The sequence below is a fragment of the Cajanus cajan genome, chromosome 9, assembly GCF_000230855.2.
Source record: "Cajanus cajan strain Asha chromosome 9, NIPB_CcT2T_4, whole genome shotgun sequence".
NCBI classification, from domain to species: Eukaryota; Viridiplantae; Streptophyta; class Magnoliopsida; order Fabales; family Fabaceae; genus Cajanus; species Cajanus cajan.
The window spans coordinates 8,072,213-8,086,269 of NC_138525.1; the positions used below are offsets into that span (position 1 = coordinate 8,072,213).

Consider the following 14,057-nt stretch of genomic DNA (forward strand, 5'->3'; position numbering starts at 1 on the left):
GCGAGGTTCTCACTCCCCCCCTTACCTGGATAAGCAGGAGCTTGGGCAGGGCCTCCTCCTCTGGATTCTCTCTTTCTTCCCTCTCTTTCTTTCTTTCTTTATCTCTCTCTCTCTCTCTCCTCTTTCTCTCTCTAAGATTTCACCTTCTCACTCAATATAAAATTTTTCACCCCTCAGCCTCCTATTTATAGGCAAACTGGTGTACCCGGAACGGCCGTACTGAATTCGGAACGGCCCGTTCCGGATCCTTCGAATCTGTGCAAATTTTTGAACTGGAACGGCCCGTTCTAAAGTTGGAACGGCCCGTTCCCAAAAAGCAGAACGGTCCGTTCTAAAACCAGAATGGCCCGTTCTCAATCTCAGCAGAACGACCCGTTCTCCCTCCGGAACGGCCCGTTCTCCTTGTTGGAACGACCCGTTCTGGGCCCGTTCCCAACCTAAAATTTTAGCTTATTTTTAATGCTCAGAACGTCCCGTTCCACTTTCGGAACAGCCCGTTCCGAGTTACTCAAATACCCCTAATACCTTTTATAAAATTACGAAAATGTTCTCAGTAATTACAGAAATGCCATTACTAATAAAAATATCCTTTTAAAGAAATTGGGGTGTTACAGGTAAAGGATTCACGTTCGCATACATAGTCATAATTCACTTGCAAAAATTATAAAAGAAATAAAGTTAAAGATTTTCTAAAATAAAAGAAAGAAACTAAAGTCCTAACTAGTCCTAACTATGCCTCGATGTCATATATCCTATCGGAGCACGTCGACTAAAGCCTAAGCCTCATCACCAACATCCTCATGCTGATGATCACTTGTAGCACAATTTAAACACATACAAAGAGCAACAAGGGAGTGAGAAACATCTCACTCAGGTTCAAGTGCAGAAATAAAGATTAGACAACACACACACACAACAAACCTTATGCAAGTCACAAACACAAATCACATATAAAAAATACACATACACAATCAGGATCACATGCACACTCATTTATCATGCAATGATGTCATGGACTCGACTCATAAATGCATGCATGTGGCGCCAATCACGTGTCTCATAATCACATATCACGTGATATGCTACCGAAGCAACATACCTAGAGTAGTCTAGGAGTACATGTTGGCTCAACCGTGCACTCTCAACTAGAAGGATGTATTGCTAGGGTCTCATCGGGATAGTGAAACCGCGAAAGATACGTCTAATGCACACAAACGGGCAGAACTGGGCCTTCCAAACCGCACTATCCCCTAGGACTCCTCCAAGATGTTTCACACTTGGAGGGCCTTCGCTAACGATGTACTCCATATCGTACCCCGTTACATAAATGCATATGATGCATGTCACACATTCAAAAACTCATGGACTCAACATTTTACTTGTTAAGAAATTTTATGACTTATCTCATTTCATCATGTTTCACATTCTCATAGTCATAGTATTCACAATAGCACGTAATTCACATCATGTCTCATGTCACTTGTTCACATTTTACATTTCTCATAATCATACTCATAAGATCATCATTTGGAGATTATTGTCATTATCTTGCTCATAAAACACATCATTTATGTTAACACAGTAATAAGGCAATTCTCACACAATTTGCACCTTCAAACAAGACATAAAACATGTAAAGCATCACAGGGGTCATGCACGACATGCCCAACTCGCGCCCGACGCATTAAATGTCGCACCTAAAGCGGAGCATTACGCCTGGTGCCCCCTGAGCGTGCCCAGGAATTTAATGCAATGCCTAAAGTGGAGAATTCCGCCCGACATAGCTTCACATGCGCTCGATGTGACTTTCCTGCACCAGGCGCAACTTTCTTGCACCCGGTGCAACTTTACTAAGCTTGGCTCAATTTTGTTGAGCCCGACTCAATTTTCCCGGGAAACTATTAATTTACACCCGACGCGAAGACAATTTTTCACAACAAACATGTAATCATATAAATCAATCGGTAAAAATCCTCCAAATAACATCTAGAACATAAATCCATACTCAATTTTACATAAAATACCTCAAATCTTGTCAAAAGATCATACCCCTAATTGTTTCTCATAGGATTTCTCACGGGAACCCACAAAGCACTCTAATTCATATCAAAATTTATCTAATTTAGAAATCGAATATATATTCATGCATCACATCCAACTAGAAACCCAACAAAAAACTCAGATATTAAAACAGAAAACTTTCATAATCTGCTTGTTCCTAGAGCATGCATCACGCAAGGGATTGGGAGTCAATCTTAATACCCAACAATTATTCTCACACCCTCGAGCGAGGTTTCTCACTCCCTCTTACCTTGATGAACAAAAGATGAAGCACAAACGGAATCGGGTTGGTTCTCTCCTTCAGGTTCTCCTTGGTCTTTAGAATCGTAGAAGGAAAATGAGTCGGGAAGAAGTGAATGCGTGGAATGACTCAGATAACTTCTAATAACCTCCCTTTTCTCAAATTAATAAAATAATAATAATAATAATAATAATAATAATAATAATAATAATTTGCAAAAGACTACTACGTCCTTCCTTCCCTTCCATTTAAAAAAAATAATAATAGTAATAATAATAATAATAATATTATTATAAACACATCTTCTCCCTTTTATAAGATAACTTAAACATAATTATTAATAATAAAATACATTTCATAAAAATAACTCCTGCTCCACTAATTAAACAAAATATAATTACAAATTGTCACAATAGAACTCATATCACTAATTAAATAATATTCAAAACTCTAAAATAAATACATTAAACGTGAAAATAATTTCTAAATTGCTATTTATTATAAGATATGAAATTCAGGGTATTACACCATCGCCTTCATCATACTGTTGTCGCATCACTACTATAGTTACTGACAATGACAATGGCAACAATGGTCAGGAACATATCAATGTTTATACTAGTGGAGGCAGTTGTCCACACTTAAATATTGTTAATTTTTTTATTTTATAAAATATTAATTATTTTATAAAATATATATTATTAATTATATTTTAATTATCCTATTATATTTGATATGATAAGATATATTAATATTTTATTTTATTATTTAATTGTTTTTATTTTGTGACAAAATTATCTTAATTTTTTATGAGAAAAAAATTCACTTATTCTAAGAGTAAGTCTTGATAGACTTATTTTACTCAATAACTAATATTTTACATTAAATTTTTAAAAATTCAGCTATTAAATTAAAAACTCTTAATGTATTCTACTCAATAATTAATGTCCTACATCAAATTTTTAAAAAATCAACAGTTACATTAAAAGTTTTTAATATATAGATCAAGTTTACAAATTTTAAAATACTTCGTTAGATGGATTCAAAAGAACATATAAAATATATATTTTTTATTATCCATCAATTTAAATTAATGAAATGAAGTATCAAATAATAATTATTTTTTTAAATTTTATAAATTTGATCTATACATTAAATACTTTTAATTGAACAGTTGAATACTTGATGTAGAACATAAATTATTGAGTGAAGTAAGTCTATATCAAAATTTACTCTTGAAATAAGTAGATCCCTCCTCATTTATTATTATTATAATATACAGTATTTTTTCACTAAAAGATTCATTACTTCTTTACTCATTAAACATGTCATTATTTAGTTTACTAATGTAGGTTGTTTTTTAATTTTTATTTTATTTTTTATCTCTATGATCATGTATATGTATATTGTGTGTTGGTAAGAGAGAATCGACATTAAGAGAAATAACAGAAATTGTCACACAATTTTTTTTTTAACTTAAACATGAGAGTAATTGTCATGCATTTTTTTTTTAACATAAACATATTTAAATAAAGAAATTTACTCTTATAAAAAAAATAGACATTGCACTTATAAAATATTTTTGGTTTTAAATGAGTGTAGAAATTTAGAAGAAACTAAAAGAAAGTAAATTAATAATTTTATTATTTTTATCCTATTAATTTTTACCATTTTATTCCTCTAATCTTAAATAAGTCACAAAAACTATAAAATGACACTTAAATATAATCTCAAAAGGAAAAATTATCACTCTATTTATAAGACAATCATAATTTATAAAAATAAGGTATTTTAAATTTTTTACCATAAAAATATATTTTCCAAAACATTATTTATATATATATCACTCTCCTATAAATATAAGTAGTACAATAGGCAATCAATCATTAAGAAATTTTATTTGTCAATAAAATCTAAAGAAAAAAATGATCAGTACATTGATCGTTGTCTTGTGTTTAATAATTGGCGGTGTTAGTCATGTAATTTATGGTATTCAAAATACACTCAAAGAAGATCTAGAGCTGGAAAAACAACTGAGGCTCATCAACAAACCTCCTGTCAAGAGTATTTATGTATTCAATAGCCTTCTTATATATCATCATATAATTCCTTTTCTTGAACTCGGTCTCACTAAGTGCTTTAAGAATTTGATATATATTTGTTGTATTTTGGATTCTACAGACAGAGTTTGGGGATATTGTTGATTGTATTGATATAAACAAGCAACCAGCGTTTGACCATCCTTTACTAAAACATCATAAGTTGCAGGTATGCACCCCTTTAAATAACCTCAAATATGGTTAACTTTAATCTTTCACTGACTATATTTCCTCTTAGTTTTAATATTTGTTTTCCATTTCTTTTTATTATAGAGAAAACCCAGCTTTGAAAAAACAAATGCGAAGACTTCACCAACTAGATCCATATTTGGGCTTGATAAGAACATATGTCCGTCAGGGACAGTGCCTATTCGGAGAACCACAAAAGATGATCTAATTCGAGAAAAATCATTATTAAATGATGATATCATGACTCAAAAAGCTCCTGGTATTCATGTAACTGCTCTTGTAAAACTAAATTTTAAATGTTCATAATTTTTTTTATATATAAATTACATCAAATCTAAGAGTTAATAGGAGGGGATTTTGTAGCTAGCAGAAGTATCTCTTAAATCGCGTTATGGTCCTTATTATGGAGTCAGTGGAAGAAATAGCATTTATAATCCAAGACTTAATAGGACAGATCAAATCTCCCTTTCAAATTTATGGGTTCAAAACGGAGAAGGAGATGCTGGTAACAAAATCTCATTTGGTTGGCATGTGAGTTTTAATTGCTACAATTTTGTTTATTTTTCAAAATATTTACACCGGAGTTATTTAATTTGTGTCAATTTGATGATACAGAAAACTATACCTAATTAATCTCACACATTGGTATCAGGTACATCCATATTTATATGGTGATGATGCAACCTATTTTTACTCGACATGGACGGTAATTAAGGAAAAATGTCATTACATTTTTTTTATATATATTTACTTGTCTCATAAACACACACTCACACACATATACAAATTCTTTTATAAAAGTAACTCTTATATTTAAAATTCGAACGGATATCTTACATTATGACTTTTTATTTGACAAAAGGATTTTTAGAAATTCTTTTAATTTCTTATTTAACTCAATTTTTATTTATTATAATTATTTATAAATTAAATTTTAATATTTTAAAAAATAAATTATTTATAAATAAAAATAATTTTATACTACAATATAAATTATTTATCATTAATTTAAAATATGAATTATATATTTAAAATATCTATATATTCAAATTTTAAAAATAATTTATTTTTATAATATATAATTTTTGTTAATATATATATATATATATATATATATATATATATATATAATTTATTATAAATTTTATCTATATAATAAAATATTGAATCTGTCGATTGCACAAATTAAAATAATAGTATCAAATATTTTCAATTTTACTCAAGGAAAACTTATTTTCGCTTTAGGCTGACTTAAGAAACTTGTTTTGTAACACCATGGAGGGTATTATCATAAATATACATCAAACTCTAGGGATAAAGAAATTATACATACATAATAACCATTGTAGAGCTTTGTTTGGTGTTAGGATAATATAAGATATGAAATTATGATAAAATAATAGTAGGATATAATATGAGTACAATAAATTTTAATGTTATTCAACGTTTAGTTTACATAATGATAATAAATCATATAACATTAAATATTTTGTATTTAAAATAAATTAATAGAATATGATATAAATTATGTTTAAACAATAAACATTATTTTTTCATTAAAATTACATATAATTTTTCTAAAATAAATTATGATTCAATTGTTTAAATTTTACGGATTAAAAAGTTATAATGTTAACTGTAAAATGCAAAATTAGTTATATACATATAGATACACACTTTTCTTAAAATTATTAAAAAAAATTATACAATATTTTTAAAATTTTAATTATTATTCAAATATTTGATCTAAAAGAAATTTTATAATAATTAATATTACAATCTAAGTCCCAACCCACAATATTTAGTTCCCTAATTTTTTTTTAGTTTGCTAATTTTTAATTCCTCAATCTTAATTTCTAATTTTATAAAATCTAATATTTGGTTCTATCAATAAATGTTCATTCGTTAATTGATAAAATTGTAATAGTAATCATGATCTAAAAATAATTAGATGATATGATAATTGGTATTTAATTGCATTTAGGTCAAAATCTAGTTTTATTTCTCATTTTTCAATTACTTTTATGAGGTAAAAATATGTAATAAAATATAATTTAATCTAAATATTAATTTCATAGTTTCTACTTAATGTCATATCATTGTCAACATTATCATTTTAAAGGTAAATAGATGAACAATTAACAATGAATTTGGTAAAAGTTGAGGATTAAAATTGTAAAAATAAAAATTGATGGAGCAAAATTGTTAATTAAATATTATAGGAGACTAAAAGTAAAATGCATCCATCATTTTATTAATTTAATTATTCTTATTTTTGGGATGTAACATGTTTTATTTCTTTAAAATTTAACATGATATTTAAAAATAACACAGTCAGATAATTACAAGAGGACAGGGTGTTACAATATTCGATGTCCGGGCTTTGTTCAAACTAGCAAAGGAAATTATCTTGGTGCAAGTATAAGCAATACATCTATATATGGTGGAATTATGGTTGTGGCGGACCTTTCTATTTTTCAGGTAGTGTTCATGCAATAACATTTTCATTATAAGAAAGACAAAATTATATACAACTCATGACATTAACATTTATTTTAATTTCTCAATCATATACATTCTTAAGTAAATATAATGATAATTTTATAATATTATATGATACATGTAATGCCGTATACAAACAAAAACTTACATATGTTTTCAGGACCTGGTGACCAAAAACTGGTGGTTACAAGTGGATGGTAAAAATTTTGGATATTTTCCGGCAGCATTGTTCTCCAACTTGGCCTCTGCCGATCAGGTGGGGTGGGGTGGGAGAACAAGAACTCCTCCTGGTACTCCTAGTCCTCCCATGGGATCCGGACATTTTCCTGATAATATCATTGTTCATGCATGTTATTTTAGCTTTGTCTCATTTCGAGATGCATCAGGAAAAAATCATGGGCCTGAAGTAAATCAAGTAAAATCATTCACTGACAACTCTCATTGTTATGGTGTTAAATACTATGGATATATACCAAAACGGAATATTGGATATTTTCTCCAATTTGGAGGACCTGGAGGCAATTGTGGTGATTAATTTGTTTTTCAATGTAATTATATGAAGTTAAAAAATAAATATTATTACTATCATTATTTAGAAGAATTTTTTTTTTCTATCATTCTTTATTTTGTGTTGGTAATTTCACAATGTTATTCATTTACATCTTAAATTTGAGCTCAAAGTTTCACAAATAAAGTTGAACATCTTGTCTCTCCCGTCAAATAATTGAGAAGCATTTAGTTATAAAATATAAAACTAACGAACTACAAATTTATCAAAATCAATTATCATTTACTCTCCTTATCTATTTATAAGTGTCGAGTATCAAGAAATTGTTTAATCATAAAAGTCTCTAAATTGTTATAATCATCGTATAAAGAAAAACGAGACACCAAATTTTGTCTTGTTAAATAAGAATAAAAATAAGAAATAGAGAAATAAAATATTAGAGCAAAATAAGAGAATAAAATTATAATAATAAAAAATAAAACTAGATCAACAAAAGTTCATTTGTCATTGTTTGACCCAATTTAGAATAAAATTTATAATTTGATTTTTCTTATTTTCCATTGTGGGTTGTGGCCAAAAAAAGTTAAATTAAAAACTTGTAGTTTAATACACTACAAGAAAACATAAATCATCTTCTGTCCATCATGCTGAAAATATAAAGCCTCTTATGGGTTACAATCATCTTGTATAGATACAAATATCAACAAAATATGCACAATTGTAAGGACTGAAAATATAAAATCCTAAATTGTTGACCAAACAACTCTAACTACAAAAGTTGTATTAGAACAACACAAAATGTTTTCCAATTTCAGGTTTATCCTCTAACCTAATCCTAGCATATGCTCTTGTACCATGTATAATCATTATTGTCTAACACATGAAATGCAAGTATAAACTTGATAAAGAACAACAAAGGATAGAAAACTAAAACGTAACTTCAAACCACTTTTAAAAGTTAACAACTTCAACTTGGAGAAATCACATCAGCACCAATAAACATTTCAATTCATATTTCACCACACCTTCACACCTTAACAACATTGGAACACAACTCAACAACATAAGTATATACATCTCAACAACTCAAGTATACAACATAGCAACATAGGTAATACAACTCAATAACACTATGTGTCATCATACATTTTCAACTTAAGAGATTTCATACAATATAGATGAATAGTTTAAAATATGGTTTGACCCTACTAAACCTATAATGCAGAAAACATTTATTCTTTAGGTCATTTTAACAACTTAGGTGACTCAATGACCATAAACAACACATGATTCGTTTCTTGAGTTTCACCACTTAAACTAGGTAGATCCAATATAGTCGTCACATATAGTATAACTTGGGTGTGAGTTTACCATAACATTGGTATGCATCAACCTATTCTTCATATGGAATTAGCCTGTCATCTATACTCTTGATACCATGCTCCCTTCTAGAACTAGTTTAGGGATTTTGGAGCTCGACTTTTTACCTTAGTTGCTTCTAACAAGTATTCAACTTAAGAACATAAAGGATATATTTTTTTTAAAACAACTCTCCACTTTAGTAACTAATCCTTTCATTAAAGGATTTTCATTATTATTAGGCTCTTAGAGCACCAAATCATAAAACCTCACAATAGGATCTTTCAACTCAGAAAAACTCACTACTCTCTTGTGACACTGGTAAGATCCCATTTTTTTTAAAAAATAAATAATAAATAATTAGGGATGAAAAAATATTTTATTCATAAAATAAAGGGCGAGAGAGCTCATAAGAAGTTTTTGGGCTAGATTCTGGGTCCAATCCATAGACTAATTCAAATAGGAGAGGTTAAAAAAGATTAGATCATTTTGCACATATCCTGAAACCTTAAGAGTTCATAGGAGGAGAAATAGAGGGGGTCGTAGGTTAATTAAATTAAGTAGAGTTTAACTTACCAATTACTGTAATATTTCGAACCTCTGGTACAATATTATTACAATATACTCAATTTTATTATTATTATGATCTTATTTTTTTTTATAATAATCTTAATTTTTAGTTACCATGTTTGAAAAATAAATAGAAATATAATATTTTATTTTTAATGCTATAATTTTTTTTAGATATATAAAAATGAAATTACATTATAATTTTTTTTAAAATCAAAATCTTTTTAGAATAACACTTTAATTGTATTAATGAAGTATATAGATATTCAAATAATTATTCCTTTTATGTATATAAATAGAAGGAAGTTTTTTTTTAATTTTTTTTAAAAAAATTAAAAGAAAAACAATTAAAAAAGATTTGCAACAAATAAAATTTGTTGCATTGTATGAACCTTATCCTTTTAATTAGTGTTTATCTCTTACTAACTAGAAGTGTAATGGTATTGTTGAGATCAAATGAAAAATAAAAAAAAAATTCATTAAAAACTAACTAGGTTATTACAAAATTTGTCTATAAATAGGCCAACAAGGGGGACCATCAGTAAGAAAAGAGAGAAAGAGAGTACGTTAGTAAGAAAGGAAAGAAAGAAGAAAGAGAGAAGGAAGAGAGGGAAAGAAGAGGAAGTGAAAAAAAATAGCAGTTAACTCTCGATAATTATATATTTCTTAGGTAAGGGGGAGGAGACTTTTATCCTTTTAAATTTTCTATACTATTATATTTGTTTTATATTTATGTGTATTTACTTAGTGAGGTGTTCCTATTATTATTATTATTTTTTTTTATTTTCTAATTAAAATCTATTATTGTTAAATTTTTCTTAATCTCGTCTTATATCAGTATTCATTATAAAGATAATGTTAATCTATGGTTATAAGAATGAAAGTTTGAATTAATTTGTAGTTGAAAGTTTGACCTTGGAGACTTAAATGAGTAAAGAACTTAAGGTGAAATACCCTTTTGTTATTTTGATATTATGATAATGTTCATTTATCCTGACTAGTCACTATTAAAATAATTCAAATTTTTTATTATAACAAGAAGGACTAATATATTCACTTAATATTAGTTAAAAATATTTCTATGCATTTTACTTAATTATTGATAATTATTGGATAATTATTCTCACTCTTTATTTTTCTTTATTTTAAAATTCAATTAAATCAAATGTATTACAAAATAGATGTGTAATGTCCAACTTATATAATATTGAATATATTTTTCCTATATGGTATTATCACAATTATATCATTAATAATATTTTCATAAAGACAAAGAAGATTTTGTGAACTTATTATTAAGTATCGTTCTAAAAATATTTACAATAATGTACTATTTTACACATTATTTGTTTTTTCTAATTCTATTACAATATTTACATTGATGATGAAAATAAATTTATAATTGAATTAACATGATTGACAAAAAAAATTATAATAGGTCTATCGAACAACCTTCACATTCCAATTCCCTCCACGGAAGACAACAATAATAACAAGGATCTGGAATCGCAGGTAGATTCATCTATTTTGTAATATATTTAATTTTAAAAACAAAGAAAAAGTGAGGAGTGAGAACAAATATCCAATAAATACAAATAATTCAATAAAATGTACAGAATTATTTATAATCAATATTAAACACACACACACACACACACACACACACACACACACACACACACACACACACACACACACATATATATATATATATATATATATATATATTAAATTTTCATGTTACAATAAAATTTGAATTATACTTGTAATGACTAGTTAGGATAAATGAGCATCATTATAATATCAACCAACAAAAGATATTTCACCTTAACCAACAAGAGGATATTTCACCTTAACCAACAAGAGGATATTTCACATTTGATTCCTTACTCATTTAAATCTCCAAGGATAAACCTCCAACTACAAATTAGTTCAAACTTTATTTTCTATGGCCATAGAATAATATTTATCTTCATATATACATGAAGAAATAACAACAAGACAAATTAAAGAGACTTTAAGGAAACTATATTATAGTTAATCATAAAATAATATTCACGTAAAAGGAATATATTAAGAGTACTAATCATATAAATGAAAAATGATAATCATTATAAAATAATTAAACAACATAAATTATGAACACTTTATTAATTATTATGAGTAAAAATGATCATAGGTTAAGCAAATAAATGAAGTTAGGAAGTTACAAATAAAAAATAACATAAATAAGTAAACAAAATAATATTAAAATTTTAAAAGATAACGTTCTCCTCCCCCTTACCTTAGAACGTCGACTTATTAACTGCGTAAAAATTTCACGATCCTCTTCCTACTCATTTTTTTCTCTCTCTCCCTCTTTCTTTCTTTCTCTCTCTCTTTCTTTCTTTCTTTCTTTCTTTCTCTCTCTCACTTACATTTTCACCTCCGTTTGTTTTCATTTTCTACAGTCCCCCTCCTATTTATAGAAGTCTAGAGTGGCTAGAACGGTCTGTTTTGAATCCGGAACGGCCCGTTCTGGACTCATTCGATATGTGTAAAGTTTACATCTAGAACGATCCGTTCTAAAATCAAAACGGCCCGTTCTCAACACCAGAACGACCCGTTCTCACCACCAAAACGACCCGTTCTGGGATTGAATTTAACTCACAATGATCCTGTTTGGAACGGTCCTTCCCAAGTAGAGTTTTTAAGCCTTTTTAGTAATTTGGAATGGCTCGTTCCACCTTTGGGAACGACCCGTTCTGAGCCCTCAAAATACCATCAGAATTTTATGCAAAATAATTTTTTTTATAAAATATTTATTATTTAATTAACATACTCATAATTAAAAACTTCTAAAAATGTTCTATAAAACCCTTTTAATTAATTTAAAATAACTATAAGAAAATAATCTTCATAAATATAAAAATAAATAATAATTAATTATTGTATTAGTAGAAAATTTGAGATGTTTCAAGATGGATCTACTTGCAATATGAGATCCTTTTACAGTTATCATTTCCCCTGTCTTTCTTGGAGAGAATTGGAATGTGGATACTATTTCTAACTTTGTCACGTTTTAAAGCATATGATTACCTTCTTTTGTTTTCTTTCCCGACCAAGAAAATTCCATTATTATTGATGGACGTATTATAGTAACTTTTTTTTACCACCTGTCAACCAAGTTAATTCAATTGTAAATTTATTTTCATTACCAAGTAAATATTATAGTAGAAGTAGACAATATATTTAGTATGTAAATAAATATCTTATTGTAAATATTTTAGAATGGTATGTGATGTAAATATGAGTTAACTATATGTATGTAAGTTCACAAAATCTTTTTTATCTTTATATAAAATATTATTAATATTATAATTGCGTTAATAATTTATAAAAATATATATTTAATATTAAATTTAAGAACTATTAAAAATAGGTTTATCAAGAAACGTCGAAAAACTGCCTTGAAACATTTCTCCCTGTACATGTTTTGCGTATGTTGCTATGGCTACTGTGGTCAGCACTCCACTCAAAGACTTGATCAAGCTGCCATTCGAATCCAGGCAGTGTTTGAGATTTCTTGGTAAGTTAAACTTTTCTCTAGTTTGCTGATTTTATTTATTAAGAATGTATAAAAATCAGCTATTCCCATGTGTAAAAAAAATAACATAAACAATATTAAATAGTGGTATTTTGCAAAAGATGAAAACAAGATAGTGGCTACAATCTATCTGCTTTCTTTTTGTTCTTTGTGTTTGGAGAGGAGATGGAACCATAAATTTGGGAGGCAGTTGCATACATGCACACAGCGCCTTAGACAAAACAAATTGTTGATATTTGAGAGAAAGAAAAACATTGAATTTGTTAATTGGAAAGAGTTATAAAAAAACTGAAATAAATAACAGATATGATATTATTTCCCATTTCCCATGGCTCTTATAACTTTGTAGTACTTAAGCAGAATGTGTTAGGTAACTTTGAAATAATTACAAAATTGGGTGAGCAAGTGTTTATATTTAGTGGCTAATAATTATCTCTAAAAAAATAAAGTTTTTCTTAATATAAAAGATACATGTAAAGGAAAACTAAAAATGTTATATTTTATTATATGAATTAGTTAGATTTATAATTTTACCATTCTACGCTAAAAATTTACGAAAAAGTCGGCTACCCTACATAAAATGGATGCTTTTATGTCAAATTTCAATATAATATTATCATGTTTAATATAGATACTTCTTTTTACATAATAAGAAATAATAAACAATAGTTTAAATGAAATAATTAAAAGCAAATAATAAATTGTTCAGATGTACTTATTACCGATCGACATAAAAAACAGAATGAAGCCCGCCTTTCATTAAGCATATCACGTTTTTGACATAAAAGCAACGCATTGATATGATGACACTCATCTAGCAAGCACTCAACAGAACTCACACATGTATAAGTAATAAACAAACAAACAAATATTTTATTCTCTCTGCACCGCAACGTCCTCATTGGAAGAAACTTCCGTGGGTAATATTCCATTTTATTAAAT

General features: G+C 27.8%; 1 protein-coding gene across 1 annotated transcript; it reads left to right on the forward strand.

The window, feature by feature from the left end:
• Positions 1 to 4,076: 4,076 nt before the first annotated feature.
• On the forward strand, positions 4,077 to 7,921 carry LOC109814049 (protein neprosin). The gene is made up of 7 exons (XM_020378383.3): positions 4,077 to 4,374; positions 4,484 to 4,570; positions 4,675 to 4,857; positions 4,954 to 5,121; positions 5,243 to 5,296; positions 6,925 to 7,071; positions 7,253 to 7,921. The coding sequence occupies exons 1-7, from the start codon at positions 4,228 to 4,230 to the stop codon at positions 7,625 to 7,627; spliced, it is 1,161 nt and encodes a 386-aa protein (XP_020233972.2). The 5' UTR covers positions 4,077 to 4,227; the 3' UTR covers positions 7,628 to 7,921.
• The last annotated feature ends 6,136 nt before the right edge of the window (positions 7,922 to 14,057 follow it).